Raw genomic sequence first — 18,365 nt, forward strand, 5'->3', positions numbered from 1 at the left:
TACTTGCATGTAATTATGCATAATTTATTGTTATTATAATAGTAAGTACATGTAACAAGGACACCTTAAAAAAGCATTACCCTGCTGCCTTCAAGTGCTACTAGAAATGCTCATAATTATCTTCCTTCCTTTTTATGAGCTTTTCCGTTTGTTTCAGATCCTGGATGATCTTCTGGAGATCGACAGAGTAACTGCTCACTTCTGAAGAGCTCATGATCCTCTGCCCACTGTTTTATATTCCAATGTTTTGATAGAAAAAAAAGAAACTAAAATTTGTCATACTGTTTTTTTGTTGACAGAAAGAAGGAAATGCAGTAAAAATGCATTTCTTAGAATATTTTGTAAAAAAAAGAAAAAAAGTTTTTTTTTTTTTTTTTTTGAGCAACTGGGATAGTAAGCCCCCCGGGAGTTGGTGCCTTACGCAAACTGCGTACTCTGTGTATAGGGAGTGGCGGTACTGGTTGGATCACAGGGGGCTGAGTACTTTTATCGTTGTTTTCCCTCAGCCCTTTGAGACAGGCTTGATGACTGTCAACAGCTCCTGTGCCTCGCGCAGTAAACCCACCCAATTTGCACACCTTCCCTTTTCCTCTCATTGCTCTTCCTGTGAATTACTCGCAGGTCCCTCCGGAGCTGTCTGTTTCTGTCCAACAGACGCTCTCCCGCTCCCAGAGCTTCCTGCCTCCACGACGAGCAGCGTGAAACGAAACGAGAAGATTTATCCTCAGTCATAAACACCGAAACGTGTGTATTCTCTCCTCTCTCTTGAGTGGAAAGACTGTAGATCGAGGGGTTTATTCACTATTTTAAAATAGTGTACTGACAAAGTGTGTGAACAGTTTTCCCTTTATGGACAGCTCACTTTAGTTCTCAATTATTAACATTAATACCTAAATTATAAAATATAAGGAAACAGAGGAGGGAATAATATACAACTTTGGAATAATAATATTATATTATATTGACTTGATTATTCATATAACGAGGTTTGGGCCATACTATGGAGTCAATTCAATGCCACATATATTCGCAAAGGAATTGAAGTATTTATAAAGAAAATAAATGTATTTTAGTTTGCAAAACTTCTTTTTTCTCGCAATACTTCATTTTCTTTTGCAATTCTTTATTTTTGTTTGCAAAAAGCACATTTATTTTTTCTCAATACTTTTATTTTCGTTTGCAAAACTTTTTCTTTTGCAATACTTCAATTTCAATAATTTTGCGAATATATGTGGAATTGAATTGACTCGATCCCATACAAATTACGTGAGTTTCCCAGGGGAAATAAGGGAGGGGGGCGGGAGATGGGTGTGAAATACAGGAGACTCCCGGGAAAAATGGGAGTGTTGACAGCCATGCACTCAGTGTGGCCTTCTAAGTTTATGGCTTTGTAGAAATAAAATGCAATTTAAATTCATTAAATAAATTTTAAAAATGCAGAATGTTGTAGGCCCTATCAATCATAACATATGATCACATGATCTTTCTGTCAGTCATAATTTATCATATAACCTATTGTAAGCGGCCAAGTCTAATACTTTAAGCAGCTGAGGGATGCTGGACGGTGCTTGTAAATGGACACACACGCTTGGATTACTATTAACTGGAATGTCCACGCTAGATGTAAAAATGCTCATTGTTGTAGATTTATTTTACTGTTATTGGTCTTCATTTCCATGTAGGCAAGAATCCAAACAAACGGTCAACATATCCACCTATCCTTCACCTTTACAACGACTTGCATAGCATGGTACAAACAGCCTAGCGTAGCGGTCAAAAAACTGTGTGCACCTTTCCCTCCCGCAACACCTGTTACCTGAAGGAAGGTTCCCACCTATATTCTGTGAACAATCACCCAAGAGTGACCCCTACTGGGCATACACGTACATAATTCAAAGTAAAGACAAAAATGGCTCTTACACCTATATTTAAAAGTTTATTGCTATTTAAAAATATCTTTAGTGTAGTTAACTACTTTAAAAAGGTTTTGAATGTAGTACTTTTATTATTATTATTATTATTATTATTCCTTTATTTAGCCAGGAAATCACATTGAGATATTGATATCTCTTCTTCCAGTGAGACCTGGTCAACTTTAAATTTCAATGTATTTTTAAACCAACCTTTAAATTTTGGCCAGATGGAGAAAGCTGGAATCAAACTCAAGTTTGGACCATGAAATCACACCAATTGTCAAAACGGCTTTACAGAAGAAACACCAATTCGTTGGACTTGCAAGTTAAATTTAGCTTCAAACTAATAAAATAATGGGCCATCTGCAGCTGTTCCCTTTTCCTCTCGTCTCTGCTCTTGTGGAGAGGCTGGATCACTGTCCTGCTGTCCTGCCAAGACAGACTCCAGTGGATGCCAGCCTGAGACGGTGTGATTTCTGCCCATGAAGGCCTCACGCTGAGTGCTATGTAAGCTGTTGTGAGCCGCCCTCATCCTCTGGCACAGAGGAATCAGTTTCTGGGCTTCTGTGGAGCCACAGTGAGCGATATCCATTTGCCAAGCCATTAAAGCATGAATGTGTACTAGATGCAAGCCTTTAATTCTTCAAAGGACTCTGAAACTGTTCCTCCTCTTAGTCTCATATGATTGCCATTCATGCCCAGAAAGCTGTGAAGTGATGTGCTGTTAATTTGATTTGAGATGGGCCATGAATATTCAGTGCTCAAATAGAATCTATGACTACATGTATAATTCATGTCAGGATTTAGGTGTTAGAACAAAGATTAGAATAGTTTTTAATGTATGGCCATTGTGTAGAAATCATAAAAGTTTGTATTTGCTTTAAAACTTCATACAGGACATAGTGTAGAGCATCCACATTTGTCTTCCTTGTATTGTAAACCTAAACTAAACAGAAAATGCTTTCATTAATTGAAAAAAAAAAGCTAAAATACATTTAAATAAACAAAAATGGGAAAATAAATAGAAAAAATTAAGGAATGAATGAAATTAAAATTTTTTAATTTTATAAACAATTTTGCCCTGGCAACTACTTAAAAAAGAAAAGAAAAGACAGTAAATAAGTACTCAAATTAATAAACTAAAAACTAAATACCAATAAATTATAGCTAAGCAGAAATATTTAAAACCTATCAACCAACCAGAAAAAATAAATAAATAAAAGCTAATAAAAAAGACAAAAGCACATAACAAAATTACTAAAGCTAATTCAAAATGCTAATAAATACTGTAATAGTATATAAATATATTAATACTAAAATAGCACTGGGTTTTCCTCATAATGTGATGTAATTTTAAAAATATGCTGCCATTTTATTTTACTTATAAAGGCCCCTTGTGTGTAAAATTATTTACTAAATACACACTTTGTGTGTACTACAGGATTATGCTTCTTAGATAATTTAGTAAATATAATTAAAAATATTAATATTATCTAATGTTTCTATAAGTAACAGTTATACTGTGTATAATAATGTGGGCAATTCATACTAAAAATTTAACTATCAAAATTAAGAATTATTAAAACATACAGCAAATAGGTTCATTTCATTCCACTTCCTGAAATTCAAAATACCAAAAGTACACAAGACTCAAATACAATGCAGTGATCATCTGAAGTTGTTAAAAGTTGTGACAGAAGATTCAGTGTTTTCAAAATGTGTCTTCGTTGTAGCCTTAAGGCTCCCTCATCCCTCCGGCTCCACCTTGGTCTCTTGTCACCCTGGTTTTGCCACATACTTCCAAGCTGTGCCGCAGCCCTCCACCCCTTTGGCTCCACCGGCATCCTCCTTCCCTCTGGTTCTGCCTTGGTCCTCACTCCTTCCAGTGCCACTCCATTCTGCCAGGCCTCCGTCTTCGCTTGTATTCGAAGTGTCTTTGCTTTTATTCTCTCAGTTTAACCTTCTTTGTTATTGTAAGCGGCCAAGTCTAATACTTTAAGCAGCTGAGGGATGCTGGACGGTGCTTGTAAATGGACGCGCACGCTTGGATTACTATTAACTGGAATGTCCACACTAGATGTAAAAATGCTCATTGTTGTAGATTTATTTTACCGTTATTGGTCTTCATTTCCATGTAGGCAAGAATCCAAACAAACAGTCAACATATCCACCTATCCTTCACCTTTACAACGACTTGCATAGCATGGTACAAACAGCCTAGCGTAGCGGTCAAAAAACTGTGTGCACCTTCCCTCCAGCAACATCTGTTACCTGAAGGAAGGTTCCCACCTATATTCTGTGAACAATCACCCAAGAGTGACCCCTACTGGGCATATACGTACATAATTCAAAGTAAAGACAAAAATGGCTCTTACCCCTATATTTAAAAGTTTATTGCTATTTAAAAATATACGTGATGCTGAGCGCTGCACAGAGCAGAGAGCGGGAAACGCGGATTTAAATGCAGCCAACAGAAAATCCTGCCGCGCCACAGAGCGCCATTCACATATCACATAGTTAAATTACATTATATTGGTCCCAAATCATTGTTAATGTACATAATGAATTGTGTATTGTGCATTTTCAGCAAAACGTTTGTCTTTCTGTGGCTCTAAAGTCTGTGTGCTTCATTTATAGAGCTATAATATAGGTCGCGCTTTCTCTTTCCGTTTGCTCCGTTTTTTTAAACACCAAACTTCAAACTCATCCATGCCAAACTGTTCATTCTTGAAGTAAACTTGTGTCCGTTTGGTGATTAAATAAACTGTTTTAGACCGCTGCTCGAGTTGAACGCGACGCGTCCGGAGTGTGTGTGATACCGGTGAGTTGTCCTACACACAGCGCTGCGCTTTTATTTTGATTAGATAATCATCAAGTGTTCAAGAATAGAAGCAGTTAAAGTGTGAGAGTATACATACAATATCCATATGTATATAATTTTAATGCTATAGCCTTTGTGTATATATAATACTTCATTTTCTTTTGCAATTCTTTATTTTTGTTTGCAAAAAGCACATTTATTTTTTCTCAATACTTTTATTTTCGTTTGCAAAACTTTTTCTTTTGCAATACTTCAATTTCAATAATTTTGCGAATATATGTGGAATTGAATTGACTCGATACCATACAAATTACGTGAGTTTCCCAGGGGAAATAAGGGAGGGGGGCGGGAGATGGGTGTGAAATACAGGAGACTCCCGGGAAAAATGGGAGTGTTGACAGCCATGCACTCAGTGTGGCCTTCTAAGTTTATGGCTTTGTAGAAATAAAATGCAATTTAAATTCATTAAATAAATTTTAAAAATGCAGAATGTTGTAGGCCCTATCAATCATAACATATGATCACATGATCTTTCTGTCAGTCATAATTTATCATATAACCTATTGTAAGCGGCCAAGTCTAATACTTTAAGCAGCTGAGGGATGCTGGACGGTGCTTGTAAATGGACGCGCACGCTTGAATTACTATTAACTGGAATGTCCACACAAGATGTTAAATTGTTCACTGTTGTAGATTTCTTTTAATATTACTGGTCTTCATTTCCATGTAGGCAAGAATCCAAACAAACAGTCAACATATCCACCTATCCTTCACCTTTACAACGACTTGCATAGCATGGTACAAACAGCCTAGCGTAGCGGTCAAAAAACTGTGTGCACCTTCCCTCCAGCAACATCTGTTACCTGAAGGAAGGTTCCCACCTATATTCTGTGAACAATCACCCAAGAGTGACCCCTACTGGGCATATACGTACATAATTCAAAGTAAAGACAAAAATGGCTCTTACACCTATATTTAAAAGTTTATTGCTATTTAAAAATATCTTTAGTGTAGTTAACTACTTTAAAAAGGTTTTGAATGTAGTACTTTTATTATTATTATTATTATTATTATTCCTTTATTTAGCCAGGAAATCACATTGAGATATTGATATCTCTTCTTCCAGTGAGACCTGGTCAACTTTAAATTTCAATGTATTTTTAAACCAACCTTTAAATTTTGGCCAGATGGAGAAAGCTGGAATCAAACTCAAGTTTGGACCATGAAATCACACCAATTGTCAAAACGGCTTTACAGAAGAAACACCAATTCGTTGGACTTGCAAGTTAAATTTAGCTTCAAACTAATAAAATAATGGGCCATCTGCAGCTGTTCCCTTTTCCTCTCGTCTCTGCTCTTGTGGAGAGGCTGGATCACTGTCCTGCTGTCCTGCCAAGACAGACTCCAGTGGATGCCAGCCTGAGACGGTGTGATTTCTGCCCATGAAGGCCTCATGCTAAGTGCTATGTAAGCTGTTGTGTGCTGCCCTCATCCTCTGGCACAGAGGAATCAGTTTCTGAGCTTCTGTAGAGCCACAGTGTGCAGGATCCATTTGCCAAGCCATTAAAGCATGAATGTGTACTAGATGCAAGCCTTTAATTCTTCAAAGGACTCTGAAACTGTTCCTCCTCTTAGTCTCATATGATTGCCATTCATGCCCAGAAAGCTGTGAAGTGATGTGCTGTTAATTTGATTTGAGATGGGCCATGAATATTCAGTGCTCAAATAGAATCTATGACTACATGTATAATTCATGTCAGGATTTAGGTGTTAGAACAAAGATTAGAATAGTTTTTAATGTATGGCCATTGTGTAGAAATCATAAAAGTTTGTATTTGCTTTAAAACTTCATACAGGACATAGTGTAGAGCATCCACATTTGTCTTCCTTGTATTGTAAACCTAAACTAAACAGAAAATGCTTTCATTAATTGAAAAAAAAAAGCTAAAATACATTTAAATAAACAAAAATGGGAAAATAAATAGAAAAAATTAAGGAATGAATGAAATTAAAATTTTTTAATTTTATAAACAATTTTGCCCTGGCAACTACTTAAAAAAGAAAAGAAAAGACAGTAAATAAGTACTCAAATTAATAAACTAAAAACTAAATACCAATAAATTATAGCTAAGCAGAAATATTTAAAACCTATCAACCAACCAGAAAAAATAAATAAATAAAAGCTAATAAAAAAGACAAAAGCACATAACAAAATTACTAAAGCTAATTCAAAATGCTAATAAATACTGTAATAGTATATAAATATATTAATACTAAAATAGCACTGGGTTTTCCTCATAATGTGATGTAATTTTAAAAATATGCTGCCATTTTATTTTACTTATAAAGGCCCCTTGTGTGTAAAATTATTTACTAAATACACACTTTGTGTGTACTACAGGATTATGCTTCTTAGATAATTTAGTAAATATAATTAAAAATATTAATATTATCTAATGTTTCTATAAGTAACAGTTATACTGTGTATAATAATGTGGGCAATTCATACTAAAAATGTAACTATTAAAATTAAGAATTATTAAAACATACAGCAAATAGGTTCATTTCATTCCACTTCCTGAAATTCAAAATACCAAAAGTACACAAGACTCAAATACAATGCAGTGATCATCTGAAGTTGTTAAAAGTTGTGACAGAAGATTCAGTGTTTTCAAAATGTGTCTTCGTTGTAGCGTGTCGAAGCATTTGTGGTCTTGTTTCAATGCATGAACTGTTTATATTGGCATCTATCTAATTTAAAGACAAACAGAGAACTCATTTTACACATCATCCCTCAAACATCATGCCTCAGGTTGTCAATGAGCTCAACCCTTGTTCCTTCATGAATCTCGGTCCAGTTTCACTGATGACATTCTGATTTATTTCTCTCACCACTGTTCACAGCATTTTCCATTAACAGCGAATGAAACATTCATGAAGGAGAATTATTTGATAAACGTTGGTCAAAGACCAAGACAGGTCTATCAATCATTAGTTTCCAACAAAACATGATTTCAACCTTTGTTGTTGTTTTAGGATGGGGACCATTGTTTTTCTTTAATTAGTTTATTTAGAGTTCTGCAGAAACCTGAAACAAATGTGAATCTTGTAAGAGTTTAGTAACAGTGGTGGTAACGCAGTAAATGTTTTGTTAGTGCACAAAAATCAAAGCCTTTTTGACCCCTTACTGTTATGACCAACCTAACCTTGGAGACAAATTACAGACATCCTGCCAAAACATTTGTCAGATAAAAATCACAGAAAAATTCAAGACCAACTTTGATGTTGGTTTGACAAAGCCAGCCTAGCCTGAAAAGTTCAAAAAGCCTTGAAGTTTAAAAAGTTGTAAAGGCCACATGCAGCCTACTTTTAATACTTCATAATTTCTGTGGCATTAAGGTTTTGGATGGATGGATGGATGGATGGATGGATGGATGGATGGATGGATGGATGGATGGATGGATGGATGGATGGATGGATAGATAGATCTCTATATACAATGATAGATAGAACAATGGATGGATGGATCTATTTGTGTATATAATAATAGACAATGTTGGATGGATGGATACACTCTTAAAAATAAAGGAGCTTCACGATGCCATAGAAGAACCTTTTTGTCTAAAGAACCTTTAACATCTGAAGAACCTTTCTGTTTCACAAAAGGTTCTTTGTAGCGAAAGAAGGTTCTTCAGATTATAAAAAGGTAAGAAAGAGATAGTTCTTTAAAGAACCTTTGACTGAATGGTTCTTTGTGGAACCAAAAATGGTTCTTCTATGGCATCGCTTGAAGAACCTTTTGAAGCACCTTTATTTTCAAGAGACTGATGGAAGCTCTATCTGCATATATATTGAGAAACAGAACATTGGATGAAGGAATGGATGGATAGATAGACCTATCTGTGATAGATACGTTGGATGGATCTATCTGTATATATTTTATGCTATTACTGTGTGGCTGAAACTCCAGATGTGAACTTCTGGTTGCTCAGTATCTTCTGCATCATCGGGCTTCACCTGTCAAAGCATGAATCTAATCCAGCAAGCATCTTTATTTCACCTTATTAATTTCTTTTAATGAGCGGCCATAATGTGAGCTGGCATTCCCTTTGATTTTTTCCGCTCCAATTAATCCTTGGAACCTACTGTTTTTGATTAAGCAGGAGGCAGTTTGAGAAGATAAACACAGAGCTGGGTGAGGAAACCTTCTGCTGTGTAATGAAAGCGTCCTCAAATAGTGGGCAAAGAGCAGCTTTATTTTAATCATCACGTCTATTGGGATTTCTCCGCAAAAGCCAGACATTCAGAATAAGAAAGTATTACGCAAACGTTCACCCGAATAGTTTAGCAATTTTCGTCCCTTCCTGACCAGTTAGCCATAAGGCCAACATTGAATTCAGATGCTTTTTTTGCATTGACGAACTTGAGACCTCATTTATAATATGAATGTACAATAATTCACTCTTACTGACTCTTCTTAATGCAAAAATACAGTAAAATTGTGAAATACGGTAATATTACAATTTAATATAACCGTTTTCTATTTTAATATGCTTTAAAACTTAATTAATTTCTGTGATGCAAAGCTGAATTTTCAGGATCATTATTCCAGTCTTCAATGTCACATGATCCTTTGGATTGTTTGATGAACAGCATTTATTTGAAATAGATTTTTTCTGTAACATTATAAATTACTTTACAGTCACTTTTGATAAAGTTAATGCAAACTTTTTAATGGTAGTGATTCTTTGGCCCATGTCTTTTAGGGCGGCAGCATACAATGGACAAAGAAGCAGACAGAAAATTGAGTTTTTGAAAAGCAAAAAAATCAGTGCTTGATTTAATAAATAATGTTTTACAGAAAGCAGCATCAGTCTGCACTTAGCTCTGTTTTATGAATTCACCGAGAACAGAACAAGAGTCATTTATGTAAGTGTACCCCCTGATTTTCTCCTATTTCTGCCTCTTTCATCATCTGAAAAGGACAAAATCAGGCACAATAATACTTGTTCTTGTAAGTCGTCGTGCAGAACTGCTCTGTGGAACTGCATTTATCTTGTGTTTTGTTCTTTACTGCTGCGTCTGATTTCACTGTATTGATTAGACTAAGAAGAGCTCATCTACATTACTGTTGTCTCATAGCAATTATAACCTCTCATCTTCCCTCAGTACAGGTGTGGAAGCTTTTGCTTTCCACCTCATTCTCCATCTCAGAGCTTAGAGGCATAAGTCTCCTGAATATATTTTCATAGAAGCACAATCAAAATAATGAATGAAATGCCACAAGGCAAAATTGTATTCCGATAAACTTAATGCAACTGTATATATGTTTATTTTTTTGCCCATAAATATCAGATTCAAAATCATTCTGATGGTACTCTGACTTATGAGGCGAACGGCTTCTGTTTCTTTCCCGCAGCCAAAGACTTTAGATATATACCAAGACGCTGTTTTGGGGGTAACTGATTACAAGTAACGCAAGTTGTGTAATCCGATTACTTGTAATAACTAGAAAAGTAACGCATTACTTTTTAATTTACAAGAAAATATCTGAGTTCCTTTTAAAAAAAAAAAAAAAGTTACTTTTTCCCATTTATTGACTGACAGAAATCAGGAGTAAGTGCAGAGATGTTGTGTGCGCTGTGTAAACTTGATGCTTACTGTAGTTCTTACTCATCTCACTTGCACAAAAACAGATTCAGTATTCCTCAAAATGAATAAAAACAGTGAAAAGCAAATTCAGAATATGATGCAAACCTGCAATAATTAAACGTTAACACAAAAATTCTTAATTTCATTCCTTCAGCCTAAGGCTTATTCATTTCACTTTCATGCCAAAAGTAGAACTTTTTATATTGAAAACAAACGAGCAAGTCCAGCCCAGATGAGGAAAAAGTAACACAAAACTAACATAACTGTCCATAAAAAGCAAATAAGTAACGCAATTAGTTACTCTTTTAGGGAGTAACGCAATATTGTAATGCATTACTTTTAAAAGTAACTTTCCCCAACACTACCAAGATGGTGTGCTTATTTTATTACTATGAATGGAAGAAAGGGTTACACTTTATTGTAAGGTGTCCTTGTTACAGTGTAAATGGATGGATGGATGGATGGATGGATGGATGGAGAGATAGATCTCTATATACAATGATAGATAGAACAATGGATGGATGGATCTATTTGTGTATATAATAATAGACAATGTTGGATGGATGGATACACTCTTAAAAATAAAGGAGCTTCACGATGCCATAGAAGAACCTTTTTGTCTAAATGGTTCCGTTAAGAACCTTTAACATCTGAAGAACTATTCTGTTTCACAAAAGGTTCTATATTGTAATGCATTACTTTTAAAAGTAACTTTCCCCAACACTACCAAGATGGTGTGCTTATTTTATTACTATGAATGGAAGAAAGGGTTACACTTTATTGTAAGGTGTCCTTGTTACAGTGTAATAATATATTTAAGTACTGAGTAATATTAATTAACTACATGCACTTACTATATGGTTAGGGTTTGGCTTAGGCTTACTTGCATGTAATAATGCATAATTAATTGTCATTATAATAGTAAGTACATGTAACAAGGACACTTAAAATAAAGTGTTACCTCATTGTCAATGCAGTTTTTTAGTGCTATTTGTTACATAAGAAGCAACATTCATGGGGCAGTTCATGTCAGATTTTGATGCTGATTTGAAATATGTTAATTAAATGTGAGTGGTGCAAGATTTTTGGTACAGCTATCCAGTGTAATTACGACAGTGAGATATTAACGACAGTGAAATCCAATTAGTTAACTGTAGGGGGCTCGAAAGTTGCAAAAATACACAAGAAATTCTGCCATTATTTACTCACTCTCATGTCGTTTTAAACCTGTATGCTGTTATTCCTTTCCGTGGAACAGAAAAAAAATAGATATTTTGAAGAATCTTTACACAAATATGACTATATTAAATGGAAACAACTATCACTAAAGAAGAAAAACAAACAAACGTGAAATGTAGAATTTCAGGACAAGATAAGACATCATCTCAAGAGAAGTTCACTGCAATTAGGTCAACACAGAGATATATGGAGAAAGCAGGAGGCCAATAGAGAGTCATTGTGGCAGAGCCTATGACAGACTGCTCATTATGCCCGTCTTAATTCACATGCTGTTTGTCAATAAAGAGCACTGGGGTAAGTCTCAGAGCTTCTGCCACTTAATGAGGCAATGGAGGATGTCAAATGGCATTTCTAACTAATTTTATCCAAATGCAAATACGAATAGAGCAAAGACATCAATTTAAAAGTCTAGTATACAGTAATGCAGTGCAGTTGCTTTTTCAGTTGTTAATGGTCAGATGTCAGTCGTCAATACCTTTAAAGCAGGGTAGACAATGGATCGTATAATAACAATGTTGACAACAGTTATGCTGCTTAATATTTTTGTGGAAACAGTGATACTTTTCCCCCCGGGATTCTTTGATGAATAGAAAGTTCCAAAGAACAGCATTTATTTGAAATAGAGATCTTTTGTAACATTATAATGTCTTTGTCCTTGCTAAAGATATATATATATATATATATATATGTATAGAAATATATTATAAAAGTATAAATTCAAAAGGCACCTTTTTTGTTTACACACACACAAACGCATGCACGCACGCACGCGCGCGCGCACACACACACACACATATATATATATATACATATACACATATATACATATAGTCGATAATAGTGTTTAAATTTGAGGATAGGCCTATAATATAATATTTCAAGTTGAAGAGTTTCAGAAACATACAAAGGAAATCAAGTACGAATCAGGTACAGAAGATCATTTTAATGCAGTTGTTTGCCAAAATTGCAAATTCTGTCATTACTTATTCACCCTCATGTAGTTTACATCTTGTATGCTGTCATGTTTCTGTGGAACACAGATAAAAAAAAAATTTTTAAAAAGACAATGAAAACAACATAAAATTACGATACAAGAAGTCCATTTGACAGTACATTTGAAGTCTTCTGATGCCTGACTGAGGAATAGACTGAAATTAAAGTTAGTACTGATAATCTTACCTTCCATCAAAACTAAAATAGTAGTAATAGGCTAATAGTTTGACTTTGAAAGATTTAAAAAACTGTAACCAAACATAATAATATAACGGCATACAGATTTAAAACAACACGAGTGACAAAATAAAGACCAAGTTTCATTTTTGAGTGAACTGTTCCTTTAAAGTCAGGATAGACTGCATACAATATTTAGCCTTTTGGTAGTGAGCGTTTGGTGATTCTTATGCTGATACAGAAACTCTTCTCTGAAAGGAGTCTCCGGACATTATTTGAGTTGAGAATATGGATTGCATCCAAGGAGATTTAATGCATTTCATTCAGAAACGAGATCAATGTCGCAGGAATCATTTGAATTCAAATGACTCTCAGCAGCGTTGAAATCAAGGTCTGACTGGTGCAGCTCATTCCTCGTCTTCATAGAGGACTTCATCAATAAGAATATCATGTTCACCCACTGGGACTTCAGCACACAGCTGCTCTTTGAAAGCCAAGGCGATGGTGTAGGGCTTTCCCTTCGGGTGCGTCCTACAGCGCTCCAAATACGTGTCGTAGAAACCCTTTCCTCTGCCAAGCCGATTCCCCTTCTTATCAAATCCCAAACCAGGCATGAGGATAAGATCTAGTCCTCCTGTAACAAAATTAGAAAGGAAAGACAGTAATTAAATAAGATTATGTGGATTATGCAGATTTGCGTTTGGAGCTCAAATTACACCATTACAGCACAATACAGTGAATTTCTAGGTCTTAAGAACCAAAAAACGTGCAGGGAAGCCAAACATGCCTCAACATGAAACTGGATTTTTAGCAATTCAGACTGTCATTTAAGAGCTATAAACACAGAGCATATGTGTGCTTAAAAAGATACATGTGTTTTATAAAATAACATACTTCATTGATTTTTTCTGTTCATTTGCAAATATATTCTGGCTATTTACAATGGAAAAGATGCATCATGCATGCTTCTTAATTGACTGTTATTATAATCTATGCATGTCTATTTTTGAATTCCAGTAACTTCTTTCAGATGATAGTTGCAGACGTGTAAAGCAATGACAACTAGCCAATTAGTGGCTAATTATAAGTATTACATAATAGGTTTGAAGGTTAGCTGATTAACAAGAATGTGGCAGTAAATACTCTGCAAAAGTATGTTGAAACTAATATCATTTAGATTCAAATTTAAATTCTGAACAAATCATTATTCTAGACGTGATTTCTTAGAGGAAGAAGAGAGCTTGTTTTGCAGTCCATGCATAGCTAACAAACTCTACTTTTCAGACACCGTAAATTATTATTTTTCAAAGTTTTTAAATAAAAATTACTAGTACTATACTATTTCAGTTTTTCTGATCTAAAATTTCACGTTTAATTCAATGTGTTATACTTGCCATTTCTTTGTATCTGATCAATTTCTAGATGACACTTTTTCAGTGAGCCTCATGAAATGTGATCTTAACAAATTGCTGTTAATTGCTTTTACACCCATTTGTACACAAAAAGTACAGTGCAATGGTTCACTTGTGAGTTTTAGATTTATGCTGATCCAGCCAACAAACACAAAATCACTCTTTGGGCCGCATTAATGAAACAAATTAATGGGTAAATCCATACGCAAACTTTGAAACTGAATGCAAATATTTACGAAAGCACTGCAAAATTGGTGTAATATTTACTTTAGCCAAATTTACACTGCAAAGGTGGCACAGAAGTGCTTCTGAAGCGGTATTTTGGTGTCTTACACACCGTTTAATGCTGCTCAGAGGTGGCATAAATGCATTTACACAACAATTACAACAGTATACTTTGATACTAGGGCTGAGGTGATTCTGAGAAGGCATAATTTACTGTCTGGGCAATTTAGTTTATGTGGCATTGCATCTTTACACTGAATTTTGGGCAGGCACAAAGCAGCCTTAACTCGCCTGTGTAAAGACACCTTTTTTAAACGATTTACATTTCTCACTCAGAAATTGCTAGTACATTTCACAAATAATTACAAAAAAATAATTTAAAAAAATGACAATGAATTACACATGAAATTTTGATGTTAGAAAGACTGAAATAGTTTTTTCTTGTAAAACCTACTCCAATAATCTTTATTTACAACCTTGAAAATTTCTTTTTTACAGTGTAGCCAACAATTTAAGTTCTCAATTTGGGCCACAAGAAACATGAGTGGAACACATTTGTAATAAACCCATTTGTGCGCAAACTGTTGAAACGCAAGCAGAACCAATTTCTGTGCATCTCTTTCGGAAATCCATTAGTATGTAAACTATCACACTGAACTGCATTCAGCAAATTATGTATGAATGAATTTACTTCCTGCTTGTGATAAAAACAAACACTACATATTAATTCACACAGTGAGCCTCATAAGACATGAGTAGAACAGATTTCTGCATTAACTGTTCATTTTTACATAAATTGTTACGTTTATTTCTGTAAATGCATTTGTACTTAAATTGTATTTCAGTTTATGCACAGATTCACATTCTGTTTACATTCACAAATGAGGCCCTTTGCATAAAAAGGCCTTACAAATGTGCCGGTTTTGAAGACAAACTATAAATGACAGTGGCCAGGCAGTCTGATTTACTGGTTTACATGAAATCTGTGTTTCGAGTCTGAATTTTTAACACAAGAAAACCCATTAAATATTGATATCATGGGTGCAAACATCTCACAATCACAGCCTATTCCTGCACTGCTTGTTCAATATTTCACTGTCTGCTCTGTTCTAATAAGCCTGTCTTCAACATTTATTAATAATGCATCTACGCAGAACAGGAGTATTACATACACATTTTTCAACATGACAGGACTGTGTTGGGAAATCGTAAGGAGTCGCTTTAAATAAAAAACAAGATGGTAAGATGACAGCACATTCTCAGAGCTTCTAATGTACAGTATACTTCAAAATGTTAATGTTTTGTTATTAATGAGTCTGAACCAGTCAGACCATCTCCAATATAAACAAGACTACTTCTATTTAGAGTCCTACTCAAGCAATCACAGATCTTTTACTTTCATCAGTTCTGGAGAACATCTTTCTCAGGCCTTCAGGCTGAATCTTAGCAACATCTGGGACCATCCAAGATCTCAAATCATTGTTTTGTCCCCAAATTGCTCAAGGTTTCAGTCGGAAAGTGCATCAGTCCTTTGCAGGATTTAAAAAAATAAAAAATAAATAAATCTTCTCATCTCTTCATCTCATCTATTTATCTGCCGATCCCAGTTCACAATCCTCTGGTGTAAAAGGTGAAGTAAAAAGGATTTTAAGAAACACAGGATTATGCCGAAGGGGATTCCTCAGATTCTTTTGTTACTGTAGATGAAGAGAAAACTTTTATGATTGCTTTCATTTTTTTCCAATGACAAACCCTCAGTCATATAATACTGCTAAAATGTGGAAAGACGGAGACAAATTGAGATTTCTGCTGTCATTTATTGGACTTTGTGTGTGTATATATATATATATATATATATATATATATATATAATTTATTTTATTTTTGTATTTTTTTAAATCAACACTTATTCAGCAAGGATGCTTAATGTCAAAAGTGACAGTAAAGACATTGATACATTTATAACATCAAAAAAAGATTTTTATTTCAAATACATGCTGTTCTTTTGAACTTTCAATTCATCAAAGAATCCTGAAAAATATATATATCACTGTTTCCACAAAACTATGAGGCAGCACAACTGTTGGATCTGTCCGCTGCTTTTGACACGGTCAACCACCAGATCCTCCTGCCAACCCTATTGGCAAAGGGCATCTCAGGAACTGCACTCCAGTGGTTTGAGTCTTACCTATCAGATAGGTCCTTCAAGATATCTTGGAGAGGTGAGGTGTCTAAGTCGCAACATCCAACTACTGGGGTGCCTCAGGGCTCAGTTCTTTGACCACTTCTCTTCTCGGTCTACATGGCATCACTTGGTTCTGTCATTCAGAAACATGGCTTTTCATATCACTGCTATGCTGATGACACTCAACTCTACCTCTCATTCCATCCTGATGATCCGACGATAGCTGCTCGCATCTCAGCTTGTCTAACAGACATTTCTTGCTAAAAAAAAAAACGAACACTTGCTTCTCTAATCTTTTTGTATTCTATCTTTGTTTTCTTTTTATTTATTATACAATTAAAAGCAAATAAGGCCTCCAACACTCGCTTGCTCTATTCTGTTTTCTTATTATTTATTATACGAAAAAAAAAAAACTTGCTACGTGTACTGCATTAAGCTAACTGACTTGTTATAGCACTTGCATATCATTGCTCTTTTGTTGATTTTTATTGCTTTTAATTGTCCTCATTTGTAAGTCGCTCTGGATAAAAGCATCTGCTAAATGTCTAAATGTAAATGTAAACTGTTTTCAACATTTATAATAATAATAAATGAAGACTGGAGTAATGATGCCGAAAATTCAGCTTAATAAATTACATTTTACAATATATTCACATAGAAAGCAGTTATTTTAAATTGTAATAATATTTCACAATATTACTGTTTCTACAGTATTTTTGATCAAACAAATGCAGCCTTGGTAGGCATAAGAGGGTACTTTCAATCAATCAATAAATAAAACGGATTAAAAAAAAAACAGATACACACATTTTTAATTCACCAAAACAGCTGTATTTGTGAGAGACTCATTTCATGTATGGTTAGGCATATACACTACTAACAGCTGCGTCTATGAGATGCTTTTCATACTGCAGCCGGAAATATGAGAGCCATTCCAACCAGACGGCACAGTTCATTAAGTCCAAATGTTTGTTGGAATCATCTAAAAACTTGTTGATTTACAAGCGGCATGGTTTGACCTTAAGGGAAGACAGTGAGGCATGGAGTGTTACTGCGGGATTAAATGCTATCGGAGCGCCTCAATCAGACACACCAACAGATAGGCAATAAAGTTCAATCCGCTGGATTCAAACCATTCAGTCTTGTTAGCACTTAGTGTCACAGTGATGTACAGTCAATAAAAGCATGCAAATATTCAATGCTTGTCCGTCCTTCAAACACACACACACACACACACACACCTGTCATTTTCATCTAGTCGCAGTTCTTTCATTTGTTTTTGTTGACAGCATTTAACAAAGTCAATGTCCATTTTACTTTAATCATAATATCTACCTAAAATTATCATAATATTAACCTAAAACAATATCTAAATAGCTATTATAAAATTATGAAATGAGGATTATTATCATTAAATAAAAACTAAGACAATATTTAAATAAAAATGTTACTTTAAGTAAAATAAATATAACTGTAATAAAAAAAAATTCAGCTAGTTTCTAAAGCTATTCAAACTAAAATTACTAAACCTATAATATAATATAAGAAATCTATAGAAATATATAAATAACATTATATTATATACACTGAACAAAATTATAAACGCAACACTTTTGTTTTTGCCCCCATTTTTCATGAGCTGAACTCAAAGATCTAAGACTTTTTCTATGTACACAAAAGACCTATTTCTCTCAAATATTGTTCACAAATCTGTCTAAATCTGTGTTAGTGAGCACTTCTCCTTTGCC

The 18,365-nt window shown here is 34.6% G+C and overlaps 2 protein-coding genes across 2 annotated transcripts in view; one reads left to right on the forward strand and one right to left on the reverse strand.

Annotated features, from left to right (window-relative positions):
• The window catches only part of LOC107662260 (AN1-type zinc finger protein 6-like), an 82,453-nt gene that overhangs the window by 36,051 nt on the left and 28,037 nt on the right, over positions 1 to 18,365 (forward strand). The gene's annotated exons all lie outside the window — the stretch shown is intronic.
• LOC107662261 (5,10-methenyltetrahydrofolate synthetase (5-formyltetrahydrofolate cyclo-ligase)) overlaps positions 12,557 to 18,365 on the reverse strand; it is an 11,966-nt gene continuing 6,157 nt past the window's right edge. The window contains exon 3 of the mRNA XM_016452215.1: positions 12,557 to 13,429. Coding sequence (XP_016307701.1) covers positions 13,203 to 13,429 — 227 coding nt within the window. The 3' untranslated portion in view covers positions 12,557 to 13,202. The remainder of the gene's footprint in view (positions 13,430 to 18,365) is intronic.

The sequence above is a fragment of the Sinocyclocheilus anshuiensis genome, unplaced genomic scaffold (genome assembly GCF_001515605.1).
Source record: "Sinocyclocheilus anshuiensis isolate Anshui unplaced genomic scaffold, SAMN03320099.WGS_v1.1 scaffold579, whole genome shotgun sequence".
Classification (NCBI taxonomy): Eukaryota; Metazoa; Chordata; class Actinopteri; order Cypriniformes; family Cyprinidae; genus Sinocyclocheilus; species Sinocyclocheilus anshuiensis.